We start from the raw sequence: 22,090 nt of genomic DNA, 5'->3' as shown, positions 1-22,090 counted from the left end.
CTCAGCTGCTCACACCTATTTGCGCTGGCTGTGCTTCTTGCGACTTTGCCATTGTCTCGGTCTTCGCACAGCTTATCACCGGGGCAGTGGAAGAAGCTTTCGCCGCTCCCTTCTTTGCTTGGTCGCCACTTTGATCTTCTTTTGCCGGATCTTCCGCCGCTGCTGCAGTTTCTTCCCCTGTTGCTTCGTCTTGAGTTGTTTTGGCCTCGGCTTTAGCTCCACCGTCTTGCTCTTCTTTGCCGTTCTCGTCCGCCTTGTCCGAGTCCTTGACACCGCCTTCTTCGTCGTCTGGAGACTTTATCGCTGCCACGGCCTTCTTCTTCCTCCCGCGCCGTGGAGTGGTCGGCTCCGCCTCGGCCCAGCTGTCCGAGGGCCGCTTCCTCGAGCTCAGCCTCTCGGATCTCCTCGGAGTCTCGCCTAAAAAGAAAATTTTCACAACATTTAGTAACTTCCAGCTCTGGAGGTAACTCACGCGGAACGGAAAAACGAGTTTTTTCTTCGCTTGACTGACCTGTACCCCAGTCAAAATCCGCTACGGGTGGCCCTCCCGAGTTAGCTTTGAGATAACGCTCCAGCTGCCGTTTGCTCTTAATCTCCTCTCCATCCGGAGCAACGAACGTGATGTCTCCTCGGCGAGGAGTGCCTCCTCGGCGCTGAGCCACCTGAAATTCCAAAAATCAGCCACTAGAACCAGCAACACATCACACAAACTTTTAGTCTCAAGAAACCCCAAGAAACGCAGCAAAACGAGAAAAACTTGAAAGTCCTAGCACATAATTCTCAGAAATCTGCAAACAGGCACAAGAAAACCACAGGCAAGAAGTCCAATTGCTCGCAAACGCGAAGACAAGAAAACTAGCAAAGAGCTACGAACCTTTTTCTTCCACCCCGGAGGTGCCGGGAGCTCCTCCCACACGATTCCGTCCCCGGCAAGCTCATCACCTTCCACCATGGCCGCCATAGCCTCCTCCTCCGAAGCAGCCATTATGTTCTTCTTCGCCAAAGTTTCTTTTCTTTCCATACGTACTTGCAACCCGTCACTGACGCGCTCCCTGACGGGTTGGGCCCCCGTCATTTGGGAAATATTCCCCAAATTTCAAACATATCCAGATCATTGGATGCGTTGCGCCTGCCACTTGGCATGCCACGTGTACGGCGCTTGTCACTTCGGACAATTCAAACGTGAAATCCACTGAAAAAACACCAGAGCGAGTCACAGTCAGATTATCTAGAAGAAGAAGAAATTAGTTCTCAAAATAATGCTTACTCTCTTTAATCTTCCCAATCATCTTCATCTCCATCACTGCCAGAAGTTTGTGGGAGGAACGCTTTCAAGTTTGCAATCTGCAAAAAAGGAGAAAAAATCATCCAAGCTTTGGCCAAAGACGAGACGATTAAAACTTGCCGGCAACGGAGACCTGCAACCACCAACACCCGTGAGATGGTTTTTGGTTTGTAGCTAAAGCGCGATAACTTTGATTACCTCGCGGACGAGCTTGCTCCAGTGTCGGAACCTTTAGACATCTGGAAAGAGCCAGTTACGCAACGGACGAAAAGCCTCACGATTATAACTAGAACTTACGTCGTGAGTGGCGCCTTTCATTGAAAGCCTTCGCATTTTTAGCGTCGACGCCATCTCAGCAAGCAGGTCCGCCTGCGCAATAGAAGAAATGATGAGGAGGCAACAGGCTCGACTTTTACCACCTGTTTAGAATGCGGAGGCTCGGCCTCTTGAGTTGGTTCTGATGTCTTCTCGGACACGTCAGTCTGTAAGAAACGAGCAAGCTAAAAGGAAATAGAGATGATAAAATGGATAATGGCCTACCTTTCTTAGTTTGATGTTTGGACTTCGAATGGACGCAAGGAGTGCTGCTCTATTCGGTTCTGCAAAAGGATTCAGCAACATGAAAAGCAGCAGTCAAAGGAGATTACCAATTGGAGGAATAGCTTGTGGAGGAGTTGATGAGGATGCAGACGCCTTGTCCTTGCTTGCTGCCCCAGGGTTCATGGTGCTGCTTATCATAGGTGGAGAAGGCAATGGTGGTGGTGGCGGAGGGATTATGCTTTTTCCTTGAACCAAAACAACAATCAGCAATGTCTATTACACGCAAAAAAGAACGTCCGCACCTCTATCGTCCTTCGTGTTCTGAGAAATTAGTCGAGGGGGCGCCTGGGGTGGACGTAGTTGCGGCACGGGAGCCTCCTCCATTTTCGGTGCAGGAGGAACGGTAGTTTGAGAAGGATCTAAGAAACAAACAGGTACTGGTTATGTAACGTTGAGCATTCAATCCTTACTTCTCGATTCTTCAGCTTTGGGAGCATCTAGCTTTTGAGAGCTTTTATTGCTTGCCGAAGGCACGATTGATGTTAACTCCTGAACGTCAGTCCTCGAGCCTGATATTTTTTTGGCAATTTTATTCTCCCTACATAGAAATATGAAGCATACCTGTCCAGCTAATATCCGCCACCATAGGCAAGTCCGGAATTTTGGAAGGCAAAGTGAACAGAGGAACTTGACGCAATGTCGGCTTGAATCCATACTCTTCTAGACCTGGAGCAGCCTAGTCACCAAAATAAACTCAGTGACTATAGTGCGTCCCTGTGCACATAGCTTACTGGATTGTTTCTTTGAGTGAGACTCTGGGTGGAGGATAAAGCGTGGTAGATTTTCCAGAAGCCTCGGATGTAGCTTGTTCTGGTAGTTTAGTATGCCTGTTCATAGAGAATAAAAAACAGGATTAGAGTAAACATACGAAAATATAGTACTCAGGAAGAACGTCTGCTATGGATCTATCATTAAAATCAGCATCATCCTGTCCACAAGAACCAAACTATCGCCAATCACCACGACAAGAGACTAGAAAAAAGAAAAAGAATACCTTGTGCATTGGTGTAACATTTAATCGTTCATGGCTAGTTTCCATGAAAAAACGAAAGAGCTCCAGCGTTCCTTCGTTTTCATCCTCCTGGTAATGCAAAAACAAGACACTGGCATGGCCTCCTCGCAAATCAATCACCTGAAAATTCCCCATATTGAGCTCTACTTTGAAGACTGGCAGAGGCTCGTCGTGTCCTCCAAACAGCGGCTTGAAATCCACAGCATCGGAAGAAACCTGTGGATATTTCGCGCTCGATAGCACCGTTATCGCTTGCCTCGACCCGGAGATAGAATCCACATTCGCCTGAAGAACTCCTCCAATCCAAAAAAACTCCAATGCAAATGCGATTGCTTACCTTCACCGCCTGGATCCTCCTCGACAGATCTTGCAATCGCTCGCGCTCCATCCCGACCTGCGCAAATAAACGACGATCACACCAAAACAAGGCCGGCGCTGGCATACGCGGCTCGCAATCCTCCCAAACACCGCATCGGCGGCGTCCTGGAGCTGCTCCAGCGCGCGCAGCAGATCCGAGTCCACTGGCGCCATGAGAGGGAAGACGCCAAGAACCCTAAAACCCCGGAATCTTACTTAAAAACGAGAAGAGCCTGGCTTTGACAATGGAAGAATCCATGCTTCTTCGCGCGCCAAATGGTGCGGAGAACGAGACCTAGAACACTTTGGAGTGAAACAAACCAGCGCCAGCGGCCAAGTCTTCGTCCATTTTCTTCCTTCTTTCCGGAACGAACAAGGCTCGCCTTTGCTCCATCAAGGAGAGCAGTACTACTACGAAATGGATTCTCTTCCTCAGATGGCTTTGACGAGTCTTAAACGTTGACAATCTTAAATCCCTCTCTCGCTCTCTCTCTTCTCTCTCACTCTCTCGGTCTCGGTCTCCCTCCTCTCGTTTCTTCGGTCCTCGTTCTTCTGGTTCTTCTGCTCTTGCCAGTGATCTTTCTCGGGTGTTTCACAAAGCCAAACTCAAACCAGCAGGCTTTCTTCCTTGATATATAGCCCCTGTCGATCCAGCATTTGCTTCCAAACAGAGCTGCGTTCTCGGTCGTTTTAGAACCACCTTCGCTTCTTCTTCGCTGTAGCAAGCTCGTTCTTGGAGGAGTTCTCGACGTCTTCCTTTCTCGGCTTCTTCGCCGTGCTTGGGCGATCTTTCTAGGCGATCGGAGTCTAGTTCCAGTTCCTCGACGTAAACCAACATTGTCTCTCGAGCACTTCCCATTGTCGCGGTCGGAGGACGTAACGATGGACGCGACTGCAATCCTGAGTGCCATTGCCTGCGACGAGCAAGCACTCGGATTCATGGAGCACGTAACAAGACACGTCTCCAGCGTCCAGGACTACGTCCTGCAGCTCTTGCTCGAGGCCAATGCTGGCACGGACTACTTCCAAAGGCATGGCCTCTACGGCATTCCAACCAAGGAGGAGTTTCGGAGGCTCCTCCCGATCACCACCTACAGCGACATGGAAGCGGACTTCCAGAGATTAGCAAACGGGGACGAGTCGAAAACCATTTGCGCTGCTCGAGTGCTAGAAATGCTTACCAGGTAAAAAACGAAACAAAGAACGCATTTTTTTTTCTCTTCTTTCGTCTCGTTGACTGACGAAAAAAATAAACACAGCTCTGGAACTTCTGGTGGGAAGCAAAAGCTCTTTCCAAAGTCGCCCAGCTACGATCAGGAGTTCGTGGCGCTCAACCGGGTGGCCCGAGCTGCACTAAACAAGTAAGTTTCCAAAAAAAAAAACCATTTTCGCGAGAGAATGAACAGAAAACCTTACCTTTTCGATTCTCCATCGCAGGAAAGCACCGTACGCGAGCCGGGGAAAATCCTTGCAGTTCTTCTACGTGAGAAAGCCCGGGATCACATCCGGCGGCGTCACCACCACCTCGGGCCTCAGTGGCTACTTCACAAGTCCAGCGTTTCGCCAACGCAAGCTCGACCCGGAGTCGGGCTACACGAGCCCGGACCAAGTGATCCTCTGCGTCGACTATCAGCAAGCGAGCTACTGCCACCTCCTCTGCGGCCTCACGCAATCCCAGGAAGTCGTTTCCATCGGTGCGCCCTTCGCCTCCACTCTTGTCCGAAGCCTCAAGGCTCTCAAGGATCTCTGGCAAGAACTCTGCGTAGACATCGAGACCGGCCGTGTGAACGACAACATCGTCTCGGACTTATCCGTCAAACACGCCGTGAACGCTTTACTTAAGCCGGATCCAAAGCTGGCGGCGCTCGTCCGGCGAGAGTGTAGCAAGAGCAACTGGCGCGGGATCGTCCGCCGCCTCTGGCCGAGAGCACGGATCATCCAGGCCATCGTCACGGGATCCATGCAGCAGTACGTGCCAGCGATCGACTTCTTCAGCGATGGCCTCCCGATCGCCTCGTCCATCTACGCCGCATCCGAGTGTAGCACACTGGGAGTGAACTTAAGTCCAGTCTGCTCGCCATACGACGTCCGCTACTCTCCATTCCCGTGCTTCGTCTACTACGAGTTCCTCCCCGTGAGCTCCAGTTCGAGCTCTTCGCCAAGGCGGGACGATCTCGTGCAGCTCGCAGAGGTAGAGCTCGGGCGAGAGTACGAGCTTGTCATCACCACCCGGGCCGGACTATACCGCTACCGCGTCGGGGACGTGCTCAAGGTGGTGGGCTTCAAAAACTCGATGCCGCAGTTCTCCTTCGTCGGCCGGGCGGGAGTTCTCTTGAGCGTCGACACGGACAAGACCGACGAGGTGGAGCTCCACACCGCCGTCACCACCGCCGCCGCGGTGATGGCCAAGAGGAACCGCGGCGACGTCCGGCTCCTCGACTACACGAGTAGAGTCAACTTGTCGTCCCAGCCGGGCCACTACGTTGTCTATTGGGAGCTCTCGTTGGATGCCGCTATGGAGTCCCTGGAGGCGGAGCTCCGCGAGTGCTGCTCGGTGATGGAGGAATCGCTGTCCGTGGTGTATCGGCGGAACCGGCGAGAGGGCAGCGTTGGAGCGCTGGAGATCAAGGTGGTCGAGCCGGGAACTTTCGACCGGATAGTGGATCATGTTGTGTTTGTCGGTCAAGGGAGCATCGGGCAGTACAAGACGCCGAGGTGTGCCAGAGATCCGGCAGTACTTCGCATTCTAGAGTCGAGCGTCGTGGAAAGTTCCCGGGCGAGATAGAGAGAAGCCGAGAACTTTTCCTCCTTGGACTAACTTGGTCTGACATAGCCAAAATAGAAAAATCCGTTTGAGAACTTCGTGATGCTTACCAGTTGGAAGATTCAAAGGCAAAGATTTGCGGCTTTTCGTCAAAGAGATACGCACAATTTCTGGAAGATCATGTGTGAGGCAATTGGGTAAAGAAGAATAGAAACGAGCAAAAACCCACCTGTGTGCCGGAAATCTCGTGGAAAATCAAGTTGGTTGTCATCCCTTGTTTCCATTGCCGAGAAGCGAAAGCTGATGTGAAGAAACACCTCCTGTGCCTGGTAGAGATCCTTCTAGCCCGAGGAAACCATATCATACTTTGACTTCGATAGTCAGTGAGCTCCTTGTCCCCGGCCTCTGGCAAACCCAAAGAAAAGTCTTCCACATGTCGTAGTCCGGCTTGGAAGGCATGGACTTTAGTAGCTCATCTTTGGGCTTGAGAAGCTCCATCACACGCAGGTAATCTTCCAGGACCGGATACACCTCAAAGTCTGCGACCAAGACAGCTTGCAGCTTCGTTAGTCCGGCAGAGACTTGCAAGTGGAGACCATGCTCGTAAAGATGGCGTTGTCTGGCACCACACCCCTGACAACACTCAGCCGCTGCGTACTTCCCCTTTGTGGCCAATCCAGAGACCATCAAACTCCACGACTCCAAATTCTTCTCCTCGATCGAATGGAAAACCGAGGGTTGCCTCCAAGGGCCTGCAAGAAGCCACACTCGGGTTTTTCATCCTCTGCACCATTGCCTTGGCCGTCTCAAGATCCCCGCTCTCGGCAAATGCTGCGATCATGGCCTACTACAGTTTCTCGTGCCCAGGCGATGCTCGGAAGATTGTAAGCGCCCTGTGTCATCGCGGCTCGCGCATAACCTCGATCATTTTCACCCAGGGATGTACAGCCGGATTCTTCGCCATCTTGAACAGCTCCTTGGCCTCATCCGTAAGCCCCCTCTGGTATACGCTAAGAGCATGATGTTCCAAGTCTTCACGTCCCTCTTGCCGGCGCCATCGAAGAACGCCCTGCCCTCCTTGATCTTCCCATTGACAATGTATGCTTCCAGCATGCTGTTGCTCGTCGGCAGAGTATCATCCGGTTTTCGTGCTCGGCGTTCCTGATGGCCAGTTTGCTCGGCGACCCTGATGGCCAGTTTGCTAGGCGTGAAAGCTGTAACAGCCTTGTTTGCTGGGCCGTTTGCTTCTTACTTGCAAAGGAATGCTCCTCGACAAGACTTTGATTCCACAACTGAGCACTTGAAGAGCACGAGTATAATCGGCGCCTACCACTCCAGTGATTCCCATGGCCAGTGGTGAATTTGTTCTGGTTTGGGGATGAAGAGCTCATCGGCAAGGTGGCTGGATTTTAACTTGGAAGCTATTAAGTTCTTGGATTCCACTGCTGCCACGAGAAACGCTTTGAGGAAAGTGGTGGAGGCGAGGATGGAACACATGCGTTCCGGGCTCGAGTATGGAGGGGAGAGGAGGAAGTCGAATCCTTCCAAGAGGGCGAAGGTGCGCTGCAGGAGAAGCAGGCAAGTGCTGGAAAAATATCCAGGTGGAGGAATTCAAGCACAAGGACTTGGAGCTTGAACAAGTTGCCTCCGTATGTTCACAATCCTGATAGAGAGTCAAGGACAAATCCGATGCCTCCAAATTAGAGGCACTGATTGCGAGCTCGATGGAACAATCCAATTCATAAATTCTGCTCGTCCAGAATTCGATGATCAATGCGTTCGTTTGGCAAGATTGGGAGGGAGAGATTGCCCAGATAAGATTTCAGAGGAAGCTGACTGCACTGCCTTCGATCAAGTACCTCAATTGGTCGAAGCAGTTTGAACCGGCTTCATTTCTTGGCAATCTCAATATTCGAGAAGATCCTCTTTTGCCGGATGCTAGGAGGCTGAAGCACACCACGTTCATCGCACCCACTCCAGCATCGGATCCTTCGCCACCTCAGCTGCAGCCGCTCTATGGAAAGAGCACAATTATGTGTAGGAAGAATAAAGGTCAATTTTGCTCCTATAAAAGCAGCCCATGCTTCAAACCAAACCCTGAAGGACGATGGCCAAGGAAGCTCTGGAGGCGCTGAAAAGGAACAAGGGGGATCCCATCCAAATCCAGCAGTCGCTGGATGTCCTGGCATATGGCTCCTGGGAGGGGATATCCAAGCACGAGATTAGAAAGGTGGTAGGGCAACGATTGCAAAAGGGAAGTGTGCTGGAGAGGCGGCTGAACAGGCAAGATCTGGAGGTGAAGCCTCTCCCAGAGCTACAACCTCCCAAGCCTTTCTTCCCCCAAGCTGCGATGCTAGAGTTTAGGACAGCGTTGGAGGCATGGCAATGCACACCCGAGTGCAAGAAGAAGCTGAGCTATCTCTACACCAACATTTCAAATTGCAACCACTTGCAAGCCACAATGCAAGCCGAGGTGAGTATGCGCCAGCATTGGAGAAGTTTGGTATCCGAGAGCAAGTGGAGATCGGTTTTAGAGTTTGGCACCTGGTTTATGGCCGTCTCGCTGCAGGGCTTCAGGAACATTGCCTTTGAACTGGCTAGTGATGCTGATAGAAGATTCAAGGAGCTGCACGATGCGTGTGCAGGGGGCCAGGTACCGGTAGACTGCCTTATCTGCTTCTTGGAGCCGTTTCTTAGGCTTATGGTCAGGGGAAGCTTGGTGCAAGAATGTGGTGCACGGATCAAGTTCATTGGGGCTTGTGCGTTACTGCTTCAAGGGGTCGAGCCCAGGAATGTCGACACCTGCTGGAAGCTGTTGATCGAGAGCACCACAACACTTCCAAGTGAAGATGAAGATAAGCTTTTGGAGTTCTTGTCATCGGAGTGCAACCTGTCCAATCCCTTGCTCCAATCCATGCGGACTGCAAGGAAGAACAAGAATGCAGATGCTGCCAACTCCCTACTAGCTATGCGCGTTGCAAGGAAGAATAGCGATGCAGATGAGCATTAACAAGGGCTTCAGAACGCTGTACTGCAATGTCATTGTCTTTTTTCTTTAGCCGAAAAGCAAAGTCCTCGTCAAAAACAAAACAAAGAAGCAAAAAGCTTATCTCAGATAGCGAGCTCCATGGAGAAGAACTCGGAGCGCCTTCCAAAGCTCGGGACGGGCGCAGGATCATCCACCCAGCTCCAACTCTCGTCCCAAGAATCAAACACGATGATCCCAGAGCAGTGGTGTGGCGCCACAAAGTTGATCCGTCCCCCTTGATCACCCGAAAACTGCCACAGCTCATGCTTCGGCAGCAGCTTCACGCCCTTCTGCTCGCTCATGACCCGCTTCACCATTTCACTCGGCAAGCTCGACCGCCGCCGCCACTCCCAGCCCACCGGATCGAAGACGAATGCGTCGATCCCTCTCACCACCTTGGAGCTATCACGCAAGAGCCCGACTTCGCCACCTTTGTAGATCAAGAGCTGGTGATAGAGCGGATACTTGAAACGATCCTCGCTCCAGCTTCCCAAGACCTCGACGTTGGATGGATCATTCATGCTGCCGCTCACAAGCTTCACGACGCCATTGTCCTCCGAGCACAAGTAGTAGAACGTCGCGATGCCATCGCAGAAGAGGCTGCCGTAGCTCGAGCTCCCGGGGAAATCCACCGTCTTCCATCTCCTAGTTCTCGAGTTGTAGAAGCCGTCGCCGATGATGATCCGGAAATCTAGAGCCGTTCTTCCACCGCTAGCCGGCGATCGCTTTGGCACCAGCAAGCTCCACGGGCTCGTCTCCCAGGACGAGTTTGGAGCCGGATCGAAGAACACCCACTGGCCGGTGATGGGATTGCCCACCGCGATCTTGGACTTCAGCCGAGCGGCGACGAGGCCGCCGCTGGCGCCCTTGAGATGGAATCCACCCTCGGGGAGGAAGCAAGCGTTGGGGAGATCGCACCATTTCTTCAGCGACGCGCTGTAGCACCTGGTAATCTTGCGAGCCGAGTACCTGGGCCGGATGAGGAAGGGCGCAGCCTCGCGCGATCGATTGGCCTCCCTCCACTGCTCTTGGAACGCTGGGCAGGCGGTGATGTGCCTCAGCTCGCGGCACACCAGGCGGACACTGAGGATGAATTCCACAGGAAGCATGGCGAGGATGCGCTGGAGCAGCGCCATCGGCAGCCTCTCCCATACCTTCGTCTTGAGCTTCTTTCCCATTGCAAAAACCCTAAACGGTTAAAAAATTAAAGAAGACTTTTAAAGGCAAACCTACATTGTTTATCTGGCCCTAAAATGCCCTATCCCACATGCCCAAGCTCAAAGAGTTTCTTCGATATATAAGAGCTCGGTAGACGGGGTATTGTATGAGCGCGCCCGCTTCAAGGTGGGAGTCAGCACGGTGTTATCCTCGGAGGGGGATTGTGACGTGGCTGATAATGCGGGGACACATCGCGTCAGGCGGGTAACCGAGCATCGCTACAGCTCCAGCTCTTGCCAGTGAAGGGATCACGCGCTCTTTTTTTGCACCGCGATTTTGATGATTTGTTTCACTTGTGCATCGTCTAGCGTGATTGGAAATCTATTAAATTCTCACGAGTTTGATGGCGTCATGGAATTGATTGAAATGGTGCCTGTAAACCCCTGGAATTCGAATCCCCGGGAGAGAGAAGATCTTTGATCGATATGCGAGCGAGGTTTTCTCCTCGAGGTATCCAAAAGATACTATGTTCCAGGCATAAAATTGTTTGCAGGAAGATCGAGAAATCAAGATCAACGGCTATCAAAGAGCTTGTTTAGATTGAGGGCAGCGTACGTGGCTCTACATTCGTCTAGATTATGAGATGCAAAAAAATATAACGAGGATGATCGCAACACGCAAAACATTCATGTCTTCTTAAGAACTCTTCCATCCCAGCCTGGCTTCTTCCAATCTCGTCAATGAAGCGCTTTGTCGATTGAAACGCTTAGGCCTGGTGGATCGAGTCCAGCAAGTTTAACCGCCTTAGACCACCTTTTCAGCGATCGCGACAAGTACAAATGAATATCTAGAAAACTCGATCGTTTGTGTGTAGAAAATGTTGGTGGCAAATGCATCATGGATTCAAGCAACTGGATGCCCCAGACATCTCAGAATTCGTGAGATTGATCAAGCTTTGCGGCAATTCAAGGAATCTTGTGCGTGCAGTGCAGCTAGAAGCACAGATCCTCCACAGCCCCCACAGCCAAGAGCGCTACCTCTCCAATCTTCTGGTAGAGATGTACGGGAAGTGCCGTGCACCAGCCGAGGCACGTCGCGTTTTCGATTCCATCCACAACAGGAATCTCTACTCGTGGAATTTTCTCGTCGGGGCATATGCTCAGAACGGGCATTTGCTCGAGGCCAGAGCAGCGTTCGATCTCATGGGCGAGAGGAACGCCATCTCATGGACGGCCGTGATCAAAGCATACGTGGAATCTGGCCAACTGGAAAATGCTAAGATCCTGTTTGACCAGATGCCCGACCCGGATGTGGTGGTAAGGAATGTCATGATTGCCGCATATGGCGACACCGGGGATCTGGAAGAGTGTCGACGAATCTTCGACAGGATGCCCGAGAGAACGGTAGTGACGTGGAATGCGCTGCTCCAGGCGTACGCGTCCAGCGGCCACGTGGACGAGGCGCGCTGCGTGTTCGACCAGACGCCCGACCAGGACGTGGTGACGTGGAGCGCCATGCTCCAGGCCTACGTGGAGGCTGGCGACGTGGATGGCGCGCGAAAGGTCTTCGGTTCGATGCCCCAGCGCAACGTGGTCGCGTGGACGTCTATGGTACGAGCGTACGGTGCCGCCGGGGATATCCCGGAATCGAGGGCCCTCTTCCACAAGATGCCCGAGTGGGACGTAGTGGCGTGGACGGCTATGGTGGCTGTTCTTGGGCAGGGCGGGCATCTGGAGGAGGCGAGGGCGATGTTTGATTCGCTGCCCCACCAGGACGCGATCGCCTGGAATGCGATGATCGGCTCATACGCACAGTGCGGCCGGATTGCCGAGGCGCGGGATCTCTTCCAGGAATTAGGAATCCTCCGCTGCTCGCACAATCTCGTCACCTCGTCGTGGAATGCGATCATCGCGATGCACGGGCAGGCTGGGCAGATCGAGGAGGCGAAGCGCGCGTTTGATTCCATGCCGGAACACAGCATCGTCTCCTGGAACGCGATTCTTGTTGCATTTGCCCAAGCCAGGGATCTTGGGGCGGTGAAGAGGCTCTTCGATTCAATGCCGGCGCGGGATCCAATCTCCTGGACGGCAATGCTCGCCGCCACCGGCCAGCAGCGCGGCCAGGCGGCACGCGCGCACGAGATATTCAACCAGATCCCTTGCCCGACGGTGGCAGCGTGGAACGCGATCATCTCCGCGCACGGGCAGAGCGGCGAATGGGGCGCCGCCATTGCCCTCTTCCGCGAGATGCTGCTCGCGGGCGCGAGCCCTAACGAGATCACGTTCACGGCAGTGCTCGCGAGCTGCGGCCACGGCGGCGGCCTCGCGGATGGGCGGCACTGCTTCCACTCCATCGCGGCGGATTTCGGGCGGAGGGCGATCGCCGATCACTACTACTGCATGATTGATCTCCTGGGCCGCGCCAAGCAGCTCCGCCACGCTGAGGAGCTCGTCGCCGCCATGCCTTACGTGCCGGATCCAGCGGCCAGGATTGCGCTGCTCAGTGCATCATGCGGTGACGTGGAGCGTGGGGCGCGGGTGGCGGACCACTTGCTCCAGTTTAGCCCCGAGAATGCGGCGTCCTATAACTTGATTTCCAACGCTTTGCAAGGTTCCTCTTAACTAGAATTATTTTCAAGAAAAAGATTATTCTCTTTGGGGCGCTTTAAGATATATCCTACCTTTAAATTTAAAATTGAAATTAATGCTTTAGAAATACTAGGGGGGATCACATAATCCAAAATACCCATTTCTTGGCATATGCCCATGGCATTCCAGCTTACCAGATCATTTTTCTAAAGGTAATTTCTACTTTTATTTGTACCTCACCAAGAAAAAGAGAAAATCAGCATGATTGTTGAGAAAAATCTAAAGAAGGCACAAATCTGAATCTCCAACTGCTTGATTCGCTTGTCCTGTGAAACTCTAACTTAACAGAAGCTCTTTTAGAGGTACTGATAAGGACTTTTGCTAAGTCTAGTGGTAATCTTAGGGCGTTAACCACCTTGCCAGTGCTAATAACACCAAACCAAGGCATGTAAAACTGTTGCTTTGCATCTTGTTATTGCATCAAAGATTAGATATGACTTGTTCTCTGAAGGAATTAAATATACTCTTTCAATCTAATGCCTTGCTTCAATCATGTTCAATCAAACCTGGCATTGTGGTGCCACAGCAACCCAATCCCCACAACCTGCCAGCTGATATATATGTATCGTATTAATTGACTACTACTTTTCCAGCTTGCTCTAGGAGATTTCAAGGGAAACATCAAAGACATGCAGCATGTATCGCTGCCTCCTCTTCCATCCCAACTCCTGCCCAACTCTCTCCAGCTGATCCTGCATCCTGACATTGCCCCCATAACTTCAGTCATCAGTGGAGTCAGACCATCATTTGAATAACTTGAGCTCCTCGGTTCCTCTGATCCTTGAATACAGTAGTCAATGCTGAACTAGATGTATCCAAAAGTGATGATCATCCAATGATCTCTGAGGAGGTAAGGCACACCAAGTGACCTCCAAGTAGCAGCTCGAGCAAAGGGTCTAATTGACCACAGCTTGAAAGGTTTTATTGTTTAAACTAGAAGACACAAGGGGCCAAAGGAGATATGAGCATTCCAACAATGCAAAATTAGTGGTATAGCACGCAACTACCTAGCCCTACTATTCTATATCATTTTAAAATTAAGGCTATTTATAATTATTTGGTATCTAGGGCTTGATCCACTATGCCCATTTTCCAATTGCCTAAGGGGAGAGAGATAGGGTATATAACATATAGTATTGAAGCAAATGACACATTTATTAATTAGTAGCTACTTAAAATATGTCATTGAACTCCTCCTAAAGTCCCATGCCCACAAACATACTTTAAATTAGACATGATCATATTAAAAATAAATAGGTACACCACAAAAGAATTAGCGATCTCATGCATGCACTTCACCAACTTCAAAGCATTAATTAATAGAGTATCATTATTGCCTTTCTTGATAATCTTTTTCATAGTGCCACCAACTTTAATATGTAAAATATTGTGTTCCCAATTGATCTTTGGCTTCTTATTATAAAACCATTATTTCCCAAAAATAACATTTATATGACTAATATCCATAACATAAAATGAAAAATACTATCAAAAGAACACTTAAAGCCCATTCACCACATAAGTGCTATGTTCATCTATTATAACCACATTATAGAGTATTAAACTTTTTTCCATAGGCAAACCAAAATTTCTTACCACCTTGGAGCTATATATAAACTCAAAACTTTGGTTCTTAACCCTTTGCCATAGAATGTGGAAGAGCCATTTGAGTTATATCTATGATGGAGTTCACCACATTCACTTAAGTGTCAACTCAAGGCTAGGTAGGATGAACATAGAACACAAGGTAGGGAGCAAATACCAACCTAGGTAGTTGGTTCTCCTCAAGGGTAGCATTTTTTGACCCTTTTATAAAAAGATAATCTTTGCCTTAATTTATAGTTTTGTGGTAATGAAAATAATTACTTTTTACTTTCTTTTTTTGTCACAAATGTGATTATAGGTATTTAAAGTTATATAGCGAGTCATTTCAAATATTCTTCTTTTATTGCCATGACAATAAAAGATTGATATTGTTAATTCCCTTTTTAGTTCCTCTTGTTCAAATGTTAATGAATTAAATTTAACATTTATACCTAGCCAGATAAATATAAGGTAGAAATTCTTATATGTTTCTTGTTAAACATACTTGGTTTGGTTTTAATTCTCTTTTGCTTTGTTTTATATTTGCTTGACAAGAACTCATAGGTATTAAACTTAATCTCTTAATATTGTCACATGATAGTTTACCATATCTACTAAAACACCCTCGTATGCTAATTTCATTTTAATCCTATGTATTATTTATAATAAGTGTCTAGATTTGCATAAGGGGCATATTTATGGAATGTAGAGAGTGTCTTAATTTGTAATTTAATGGTATTCCACATTTAGTAACAAATTTGTCCCATAGACTAACTCACATGAAATTCCATATTTAGTAAATTTCAAATTTATCCCAGAAACTAACTCTTGGGACTCATTAGGACATGATTTCATATAAGCATTGATTTAGAATTTGTCATGCAATGTATGATCATACATAAAAAAAAAAATAGTACTCAAAATATTATTTTGTGAGTAATACATATATATTATAACAATTTAAGCACATATATGTTTTTTTTCATATATTTTGGAAGTGTGTAAAATTTTTTACCAAACAGCCCACCCCCAAGTACACACCTTAGGGAGGTGTACCTCCCCCCAAAATTGCAATCATAAATTATAAACAAACCGAATAATATTTTATATTTAGACAAAAGTTATAATAACAAAAGTAACAATACAACACTCAATATTGAGCTTGTCGACCTCTTCCAGGTGGAGATCTTTGGATCCAAAGCCGGGCTCACAAGCTTCCAGAGATGGCGAGCTTCTTCAATGCAGGATCCAGGGAAGCGCAAGAAAGAGATGGGCAATCTCTGGGCCACCACCATCACATGGAGAAGAGGGGTAAATCCTTCTCACAGCATGACTTTGTCCCAGGGGTGACAAAGGTCTAATGAAAGAACTAGGCATTCCCAGATGGATTACAAGAAAGACGCCCCACCAAAGGAAGCATTGCATGAAGAAGATGGAAGAACTAGGCGCAAAGTTCTTCCCGGATTGCTGTCGGACACCACCAACGCAACCATCGCCCTCACCACGAGCAAAGCACTGTTTGGAAGATAGGAGAAGCCTTTGTCACGGCGGCGAGCCGGCACTAATGCCGAGCGGGATCCAGCTCGACAGTTCACGTCCACGAATCCACGGCCAAGATGAACAGATCGCACGTTAGTACTTGCTCGATCGGAAGTTTCTAAGTCCAGCAGTTCGCGCGACAGCACTTGCCATCGTAGCAGGATCAATGGCGGGTGGAGGAAGTTTGCGCTGGATCACTCGCTCGAGTGGTGATCTTGCATGGATGTAATCAGGTGATACGAGTTCATATCTAGTTTGTTTTTGGCGATGGATTTCGATGTAAAAAGGACCTATCCAGCCATTCATCGAGGGAAAACATCACAAGGCATCGAGAACTTCGGGACAGAGAAGTTCGCGATACGAGCTTCGAGCTATGGCGGTTGCTCGATCTTGTGGAGCTTGCAAGCCGCGAGCGAGGGATGGAAGGGCATGGAGTTCGATCACACGTGTATCCGGGCTCTACGCTCTGGTCGGCCACCGGTTGATTGGAGACGATTCCACATCTTTGTGTGTCTTTCCCGTCGGTCCCGCGAATGCGCCGCGGGGCTCTTCGAGATTCCCAGATCTGCAGCATATGCCCAGAACGGGCATCGGATCAAGCGCTCGATCTCTTCCGGCAAATGGCAGCTACAGACACACCATACGCACATGTTTTCCTTGTAACTTCTTTAATTCTTGAAAGAAAGTTCTGAATCAGCGTATCACACAGCAACAGGGCTAATAAAGACATCAAACCAGACTGTGTACAAGTCCCCAGGTGTTGTTCAGTGGCCTCCATAAACCACAACCTTGGCATCACTCCCTTCTAAGCTTGAAAGGTAATCCTTGACCCTCTCCCACACCTCATCGTCCTTGACAATAGCATACCCTTTGCTCCTGCAATTCGTGACAGGGATTGAGACCCTCGACTTGAGTTGCTCCTTTTCACCGCCCAGGAAGAAGACGAAAGTGGCATAGTCACAACTCACCGGCTGCTCCAGGGCACTGATTCCAATGTGAAAAAAACCTCCATTCCTTTACTTACTGTGTTCACGCTTCGGCAGCAGATTGGCACTCTCCTGCTGACGCTCTGCAAACGAGAGATGTGCTTGATCTGGGGCAGCACCCCATGAATCTGGTGTTGTGCCACATGCCATGTATAATACCCGCAGAAAAAACTCTCTATCTTCTGCCTACACAGCATCACGCCCACAAAGTCCCTGGGGGGATTCTCTGCAACAAATCTTGTGCAGCTTGACGATGGCGTTTAGAAAGTTCTCCACTATTTGCTCTTCTCCTTGATAGAATCTTCTTCTGGCCGGAGCCAATCTCCAAAGGCACTGTGAAGGGCGAGATGATACGCTGGCCCGGCAGGCGCATGAAGAGCTTGACCGGGTCATGAAGGAACCTCATTAGGTTAGCTTGAGGCTTGACATGCTCTCGAGAGTTTTTCGCCTTCGTCTATCCCTCCCCCCATCAAGTGGTAAAGCGAGGATTATGTTCATTCACGTGACCGAGGCACAAGTGGAAGGTGTGAAAGGTTGATTGTGTAAGGTTCAAGAATTCTATTATTATCATTGTTTATTCTAGGAACTTGGAGAGGACGATGTTTTCTTGGCAACATGAAAAAGAAAGGCACAAAAGCCAATTTCACTGGTTAGTATATTCTAAAGTTACCCTTCTATATAAATACCCTAACTTCTCTTATGTAAAAGAAGCTGCCAATGAAGAAAAGGAAGGGAGAGTTTGTGGATGTGGGGGAGAAGAAGCAAAGAATAAGGGAGTCCTCCTCACAGTTAATGACAATAAATCTGATGAATCACCAGAAGCAAGCGGTAGCCTGGATGCTAGAGCGCGAGTTTAGCACCACAAAAGGTGGTATCCTTGCAGACGATCAGGGCTTGGGCAAAACCCTCTCAGCCATAGCTCTCATCGTCAAGGCGGGACCAAGGTCAAGGGGTACGGGTACCAACGTTAAGGGTGGTACGCTCATCGTTTGCCCGGTAAGTGTGATCCGGCAGTGGGAGCACGAGATCAGAACCAAGGTGGCGGCCAGTGCACCACTCTCCACACTAGTCTACCACGACCAAGGCAAACGCAAGGTGACGCTAGAGAAGCTGGCATCGTACGACGTGGTGATCACCACGTACGGAGTTGTGGCCAAGGAGCGGTGCTTGAACGTCGAAGTATTTGACACCGGTCGTGTAGCTTGGAGGGAGCGCTCCGGTCCACTAGCCAATGTGAAGTGGCATAGGGTGGTGTTGGACGAGGCACAATCCATCCGGAATGCCTACACTGATGTCTCAATGTCTTGCATGCGTCTCTCTGCAACCTACAGATGGGGTCTTTCAGGAACGCCATTCCAAAACAACATCAAGGATCTATATGCCTTCTTTTGCTTTCTTCGAGTCAAGCCCTACTGTAGCGATTGGAGAGCTTTTGACCAGCAGTATGAGGAGTATGAGAAGACAGGCTACTCGGCAGAACTCAAGGTGGCGCTTGAGAGCATTGTGCTGCGGCGGAGCAAGAAATCGATCATTAATGGTGAGCCAGTGCTCCGGCTGCCGCCCAGGCTGGTCAACCGGGTGGAGGTGGAGCTCTCGCAGCAGGAGAGGGAACTCTATGAAAACCTTCGAAAGGAGTACCAGGATAGGATCAGTGAGTACAGGAGCAAAGGGACGTTACACATGAACAGGTTTATCATTTTGAGCATGCTGTTGCGGCTGAGGCAAATGTGTGACCATCCGGCTCTGCTCGACAGTGAACATCTCTTTCGAGTCGACGAAGAAGATGATCTGATCACGGAGGATGGAAGTGGCCTGAAGGAGATGAGAGAGGCCGTCAGGAAGCTCCAGCTGGAGGCCCGGGAGAAGCAAGAGGATTTTGATCGCAGCGTGCAAGAGATTGGCCAGTCTGCAAAGCTGAAAGCCGCATTAAGAGTGCTCGACATGACCCCTCGGGGAGAGAAATCCCTCATCTTCTCGCAGTGGACATCAATGCTCAACCTGATCGAGCCGGAGCTGGAAGGAGCCGGGATCCAGTTCTCCAGGATCGACGGGAGCATGAGTGCGGGAAAACGAGTTGCGGCAATCAAAAGATTTAGTGAGGATCCAGATGTGGTGGTGATGTTGATATCTCTCAGGGCTGGTGGGTGTGGGCTCAACCTGGTGGCCGCGTCTCGTGTGCTTTTAATGGATATGTGGTGGAACCCCACGACTGAAGACCAGGCAATTGACCGGACGCACCGCATTGGTCAAACTCGGCCAGTCCACGTGACCAGGTTTGTGGTCAAACAGACTGTCGAGGAACATGTGTTGGAGATCCAGGAGAAGAAAAAGAAACTGGTAGAATTTGTGTTTGGGGAGAAAAGCTCTGAAGAGCAGAGTTTTAGCATTGATGAACTTGCTTCAATGTTTGAGCTCCAAAACTTGGCTTGACTCAATTTTTTTAAGAATTGCATTCATTAATAGCATATTTGCTTCATTAACTTCATATAATATAAAAACTTATTATCTAAATATAAAAATATTATCTAATATATTGGCCTTATTTATAATACACAATCTACATCAAAAATCATTTAATAAAGAGTATAATCTAAATAAATTGCTGCGTGTTAGTAATTTTTTCTTTACATAAATATTAGTGCTTATTATTTATTAATTAAATTAATCAATTGAAAGTTTATAATTATATACATGTTAATAATTTATAAACACAAGATTAATCTTATTACATATCAACCATTATATTTTAGAATAAAATAGAATATACTAGAAAGTGCTTAGAAAAGTTTAGAAATTATAAAAACAAGATAAATTTAAATAAATAACAACTATTAGATTGTAGAATATTCTAGAATATCCAAGTATATTCTATGTATATCTGACATATTATATCAAATTAAAAAACCTATTAGAGATATTGAAAAGATAATACTTAAGAAAGATATCTCTTACAACATCTAAAATAATTATATTAGTTACCAGTCTTAAAGTAGATTAAACATAGCCAAATTTCAGTAGACAAGGCTCCCTTAAAAAACTACCATTACTTAAGGAATGAATGTAATCCTTCATTTTCAAAAGATATTATTTTTTAAAACTAAGATAAAATCCTACTTTGGGAGGAACATAGATACTCAGACATGGGAAATATTTCATCATGTTAAGAGGATTCTCTTATAAGTCTCCATCACTTTTGCAAGAAACAAAAAAAATAAAATAAATTTCTACTCTATAGTGATTTATCATAGAATGAGCTGATTCGCACAATCCTAAAGTTAAGTATGATTTTTAGGACTTTTTTACTTTGTATTTAGTTCTAAAGTTAAGACAAGTTGTAAGTGACTAAATTTTTCCATTCTACTTTATTCACTTAACTATACCTTCGACCACTTGGAGGAGTCTCACTCACAACCTCCATAAGTCTTATTTTGGACTTGGGCTTACTAGCCCCAAGAATGGCATCCCCGCCATTCAACCTTTGCACTTGGTCCAAGTGTTCCACGTGTCCGATCCCATGACCGACACCCCAAGGTACCACCGTTATATTAGCCCATTACGCTAAGGCCATGCTTATTTGCCTTGGTCACATCGGTGGTCTGACACCACCTACATCCTAGTCCTGTCACTCAAAGACTAGGCCATCCATCCACGAGTGATCATCCCAGATCCACTCCTTAGCATCCTTAGGATGCCCGTAGGCATGGGGATTAACCTTCCCCAATATCTCAATTCCAGTCCCCACCAAGTCCCTTTCCGTCCTTGGCCGTGTTCGCCAACACTGCCACTGGATCAAGGCCCACGGGCCCGACCACTAAATCCCACTGTCCTCTAGGACTTCCTCCTTGTGTGACTGTGTCCTTGGTCACCACACCAGAGGGCTACTCCTTTTCCTTTCCACAGTCTGGGACTTTGGGACGACATTTCGGAACACCATGGCCCTATGCGGGCCTCGTGGGTACTCTCCCTACCTTTCGCCTTTAGGTGCTCTAGCCATGGGCTTAGAGCGAGGTTCCATTGAGCCACACCAGGTATCCAAGTAGGTAGTGCCACCCACACTTGGACTGGGAGCATTGGCCAGATGATCTCCCGGGGGAACTAGAGCCGGCTCTTGAACACTTCATCAAGCTACCTCGATTGTCGGTCCGTGTTCACTCTAGTCTTGGACTTCCCAGTGGTCAGCTCATCACCCAACATTGGGTGTAGCCTCTCTGGGCCAAACTGGCCTTTCCTGGCCAAACTGGCTCCATTGCAGTCCTCCCCCTACTATACTTTTGGAGCTCACCAAACCCCCCAGGGTCTGGGAGACGAACGCTTTGGGCTTTCACCCTCTCAGACTTGGACTCGGACTCGGACTCGGACTCGGACTCGAACTCGGGCTCGGGCTCGGTCTTGGCCTCAGCCTCGGTCTCGGTTGTAAGCCACAAATTTTTCCTTTCCAATTTGCCAGCTTACCTCGTCTATCCGTCCAACACTGCCTTGGCTTTTGCTAAGTTCCCTTGCCAAGGTTCTCGCCTATGGTACCAGCTCCTACTTGGTTTCAGCTACTCACTGCACGAGCAACGGAGTGTTAGCCATCCTTCCACGGATTCCCAAATCACTCCCAATCCCCCTCCCCGGGTTAGACTAGACTTAAGGTTCGGCTACACTCCCCGCAAGCACAAGCAGCCAAGCACACCAAGCTTCCAGGTTCCTAACATCCCTTGGTACCACAAGACTTGATCATGGGACCCTCTAAATCCCAAGTCTTGAGTGCAACACTTGCTTCGGGACGCCGGGGCGAAACACCGTGGCCTAACGGCCCGGTATGGGTACCTCTCGCCCCCCACTTCCATCCCGAAGGAAGGCCCAAGCCCCTAGGAAGGGCGAGGACCAATGAGCCGCATGGTACTCAAGTGGGGCACCACTCCACATGAGCCGGGAGCACCGCAATCGGTTTCCCTTTCGAGAGTGGGAGCTGCTCTTGAGCATTTCCTTGGATGGCCCCTCCGGCACCAGCCAAGTCCATGCTCACTCCCACCCAAGGCCCCTTAGTCCCAGTCCCAACCTCAAGTCGGTTTGGAAGCCCAACTGGAGAGTCCCTTCAAAACTGGTTCCTGGACCTCACTATCCCTACTATACTTTTGGAACCC

At 49.0% G+C, this 22,090-nt stretch overlaps 6 protein-coding genes across 6 annotated transcripts; 3 read left to right on the top strand and 3 right to left on the bottom strand.

The window, feature by feature from the left end:
• Position 1: 1 nt before the first annotated feature.
• On the bottom strand, positions 2-1,075 carry LOC9631871 (methyl-CpG-binding domain-containing protein 10). Its single transcript, XM_024672100.1, has 3 exons — positions 875-1,075; positions 512-662; positions 2-417 (listed from the first exon to the last, which is right to left on the bottom strand). Exons 1-3 carry the CDS (start codon positions 1,073-1,075, stop codon positions 2-4), a joined length of 768 nt encoding a protein of 255 aa, XP_024527868.1.
• On the bottom strand, positions 1,073-4,113 carry LOC112345404 (WASH complex subunit 1-like). Its single transcript, XM_024672099.1, has 18 exons — positions 3,867-4,113; positions 3,576-3,705; positions 3,342-3,450; positions 3,235-3,291; positions 3,018-3,182; positions 2,880-2,966; positions 2,767-2,813; positions 2,622-2,712; positions 2,447-2,561; positions 2,296-2,394; positions 2,128-2,244; positions 1,933-2,070; positions 1,826-1,884; positions 1,705-1,767; positions 1,583-1,654; positions 1,484-1,524; positions 1,268-1,418; positions 1,073-1,192 (listed from the first exon to the last, which is right to left on the bottom strand). The coding sequence occupies exons 1-17, from the start codon at positions 4,111-4,113 to the stop codon at positions 1,301-1,303; spliced, it is 1,755 nt and encodes a 584-aa protein (XP_024527867.1). The 3' UTR covers positions 1,073-1,192; positions 1,268-1,300.
• Positions 4,114-4,136: 23 nt separating this feature from the next.
• LOC9631870 (indole-3-acetic acid-amido synthetase GH3.6) lies at positions 4,137-5,812 on the top strand. The gene is made up of 3 exons (XM_024672098.1): positions 4,137-4,438; positions 4,692-5,684; positions 5,791-5,812. Exons 1-3 carry the CDS (start codon positions 4,137-4,139, stop codon positions 5,810-5,812), a joined length of 1,317 nt encoding a protein of 438 aa, XP_024527866.1.
• On the bottom strand, positions 5,771-6,457 carry LOC112345452. The gene is made up of 3 exons (XM_024672224.1): positions 6,248-6,457; positions 6,129-6,188; positions 5,771-6,078 (listed from the first exon to the last, which is right to left on the bottom strand). Exons 1-3 carry the CDS (start codon positions 6,300-6,302, stop codon positions 5,879-5,881), a joined length of 315 nt encoding a protein of 104 aa, XP_024527992.1. The 5' UTR covers positions 6,303-6,457; the 3' UTR covers positions 5,771-5,878.
• Positions 6,458-11,094: 4,637 nt separating this feature from the next.
• LOC9631868 (pentatricopeptide repeat-containing protein At4g02750) lies at positions 11,095-12,825 on the top strand. Its single transcript, XM_002967293.2, has 2 exons — positions 11,095-12,158; positions 12,228-12,825. The coding sequence occupies exons 1-2, from the start codon at positions 11,095-11,097 to the stop codon at positions 12,823-12,825; spliced, it is 1,662 nt and encodes a 553-aa protein (XP_002967339.2).
• Positions 12,826-17,678: 4,853 nt separating this feature from the next.
• LOC9631867 (helicase-like transcription factor CHR28) lies at positions 17,679-19,391 on the top strand. Its single transcript, XM_002967292.2, has one exon. It carries the CDS (start codon positions 17,679-17,681, stop codon positions 19,389-19,391), a length of 1,713 nt encoding a protein of 570 aa, XP_002967338.2.
• The last annotated feature ends 2,699 nt before the right edge of the window (positions 19,392-22,090 follow it).

Source organism: Selaginella moellendorffii, unplaced genomic scaffold (genome assembly GCF_000143415.4).
Source record: "Selaginella moellendorffii unplaced genomic scaffold, v1.0 SELMOscaffold_8, whole genome shotgun sequence".
Lineage (NCBI taxonomy): Eukaryota > Viridiplantae > Streptophyta > Lycopodiopsida > Selaginellales > Selaginellaceae > Selaginella > Selaginella moellendorffii.
The sequence above is the reverse complement of the archived record's forward strand: the minus strand, read 5'-3'. Positions and strand labels throughout refer to the sequence as shown.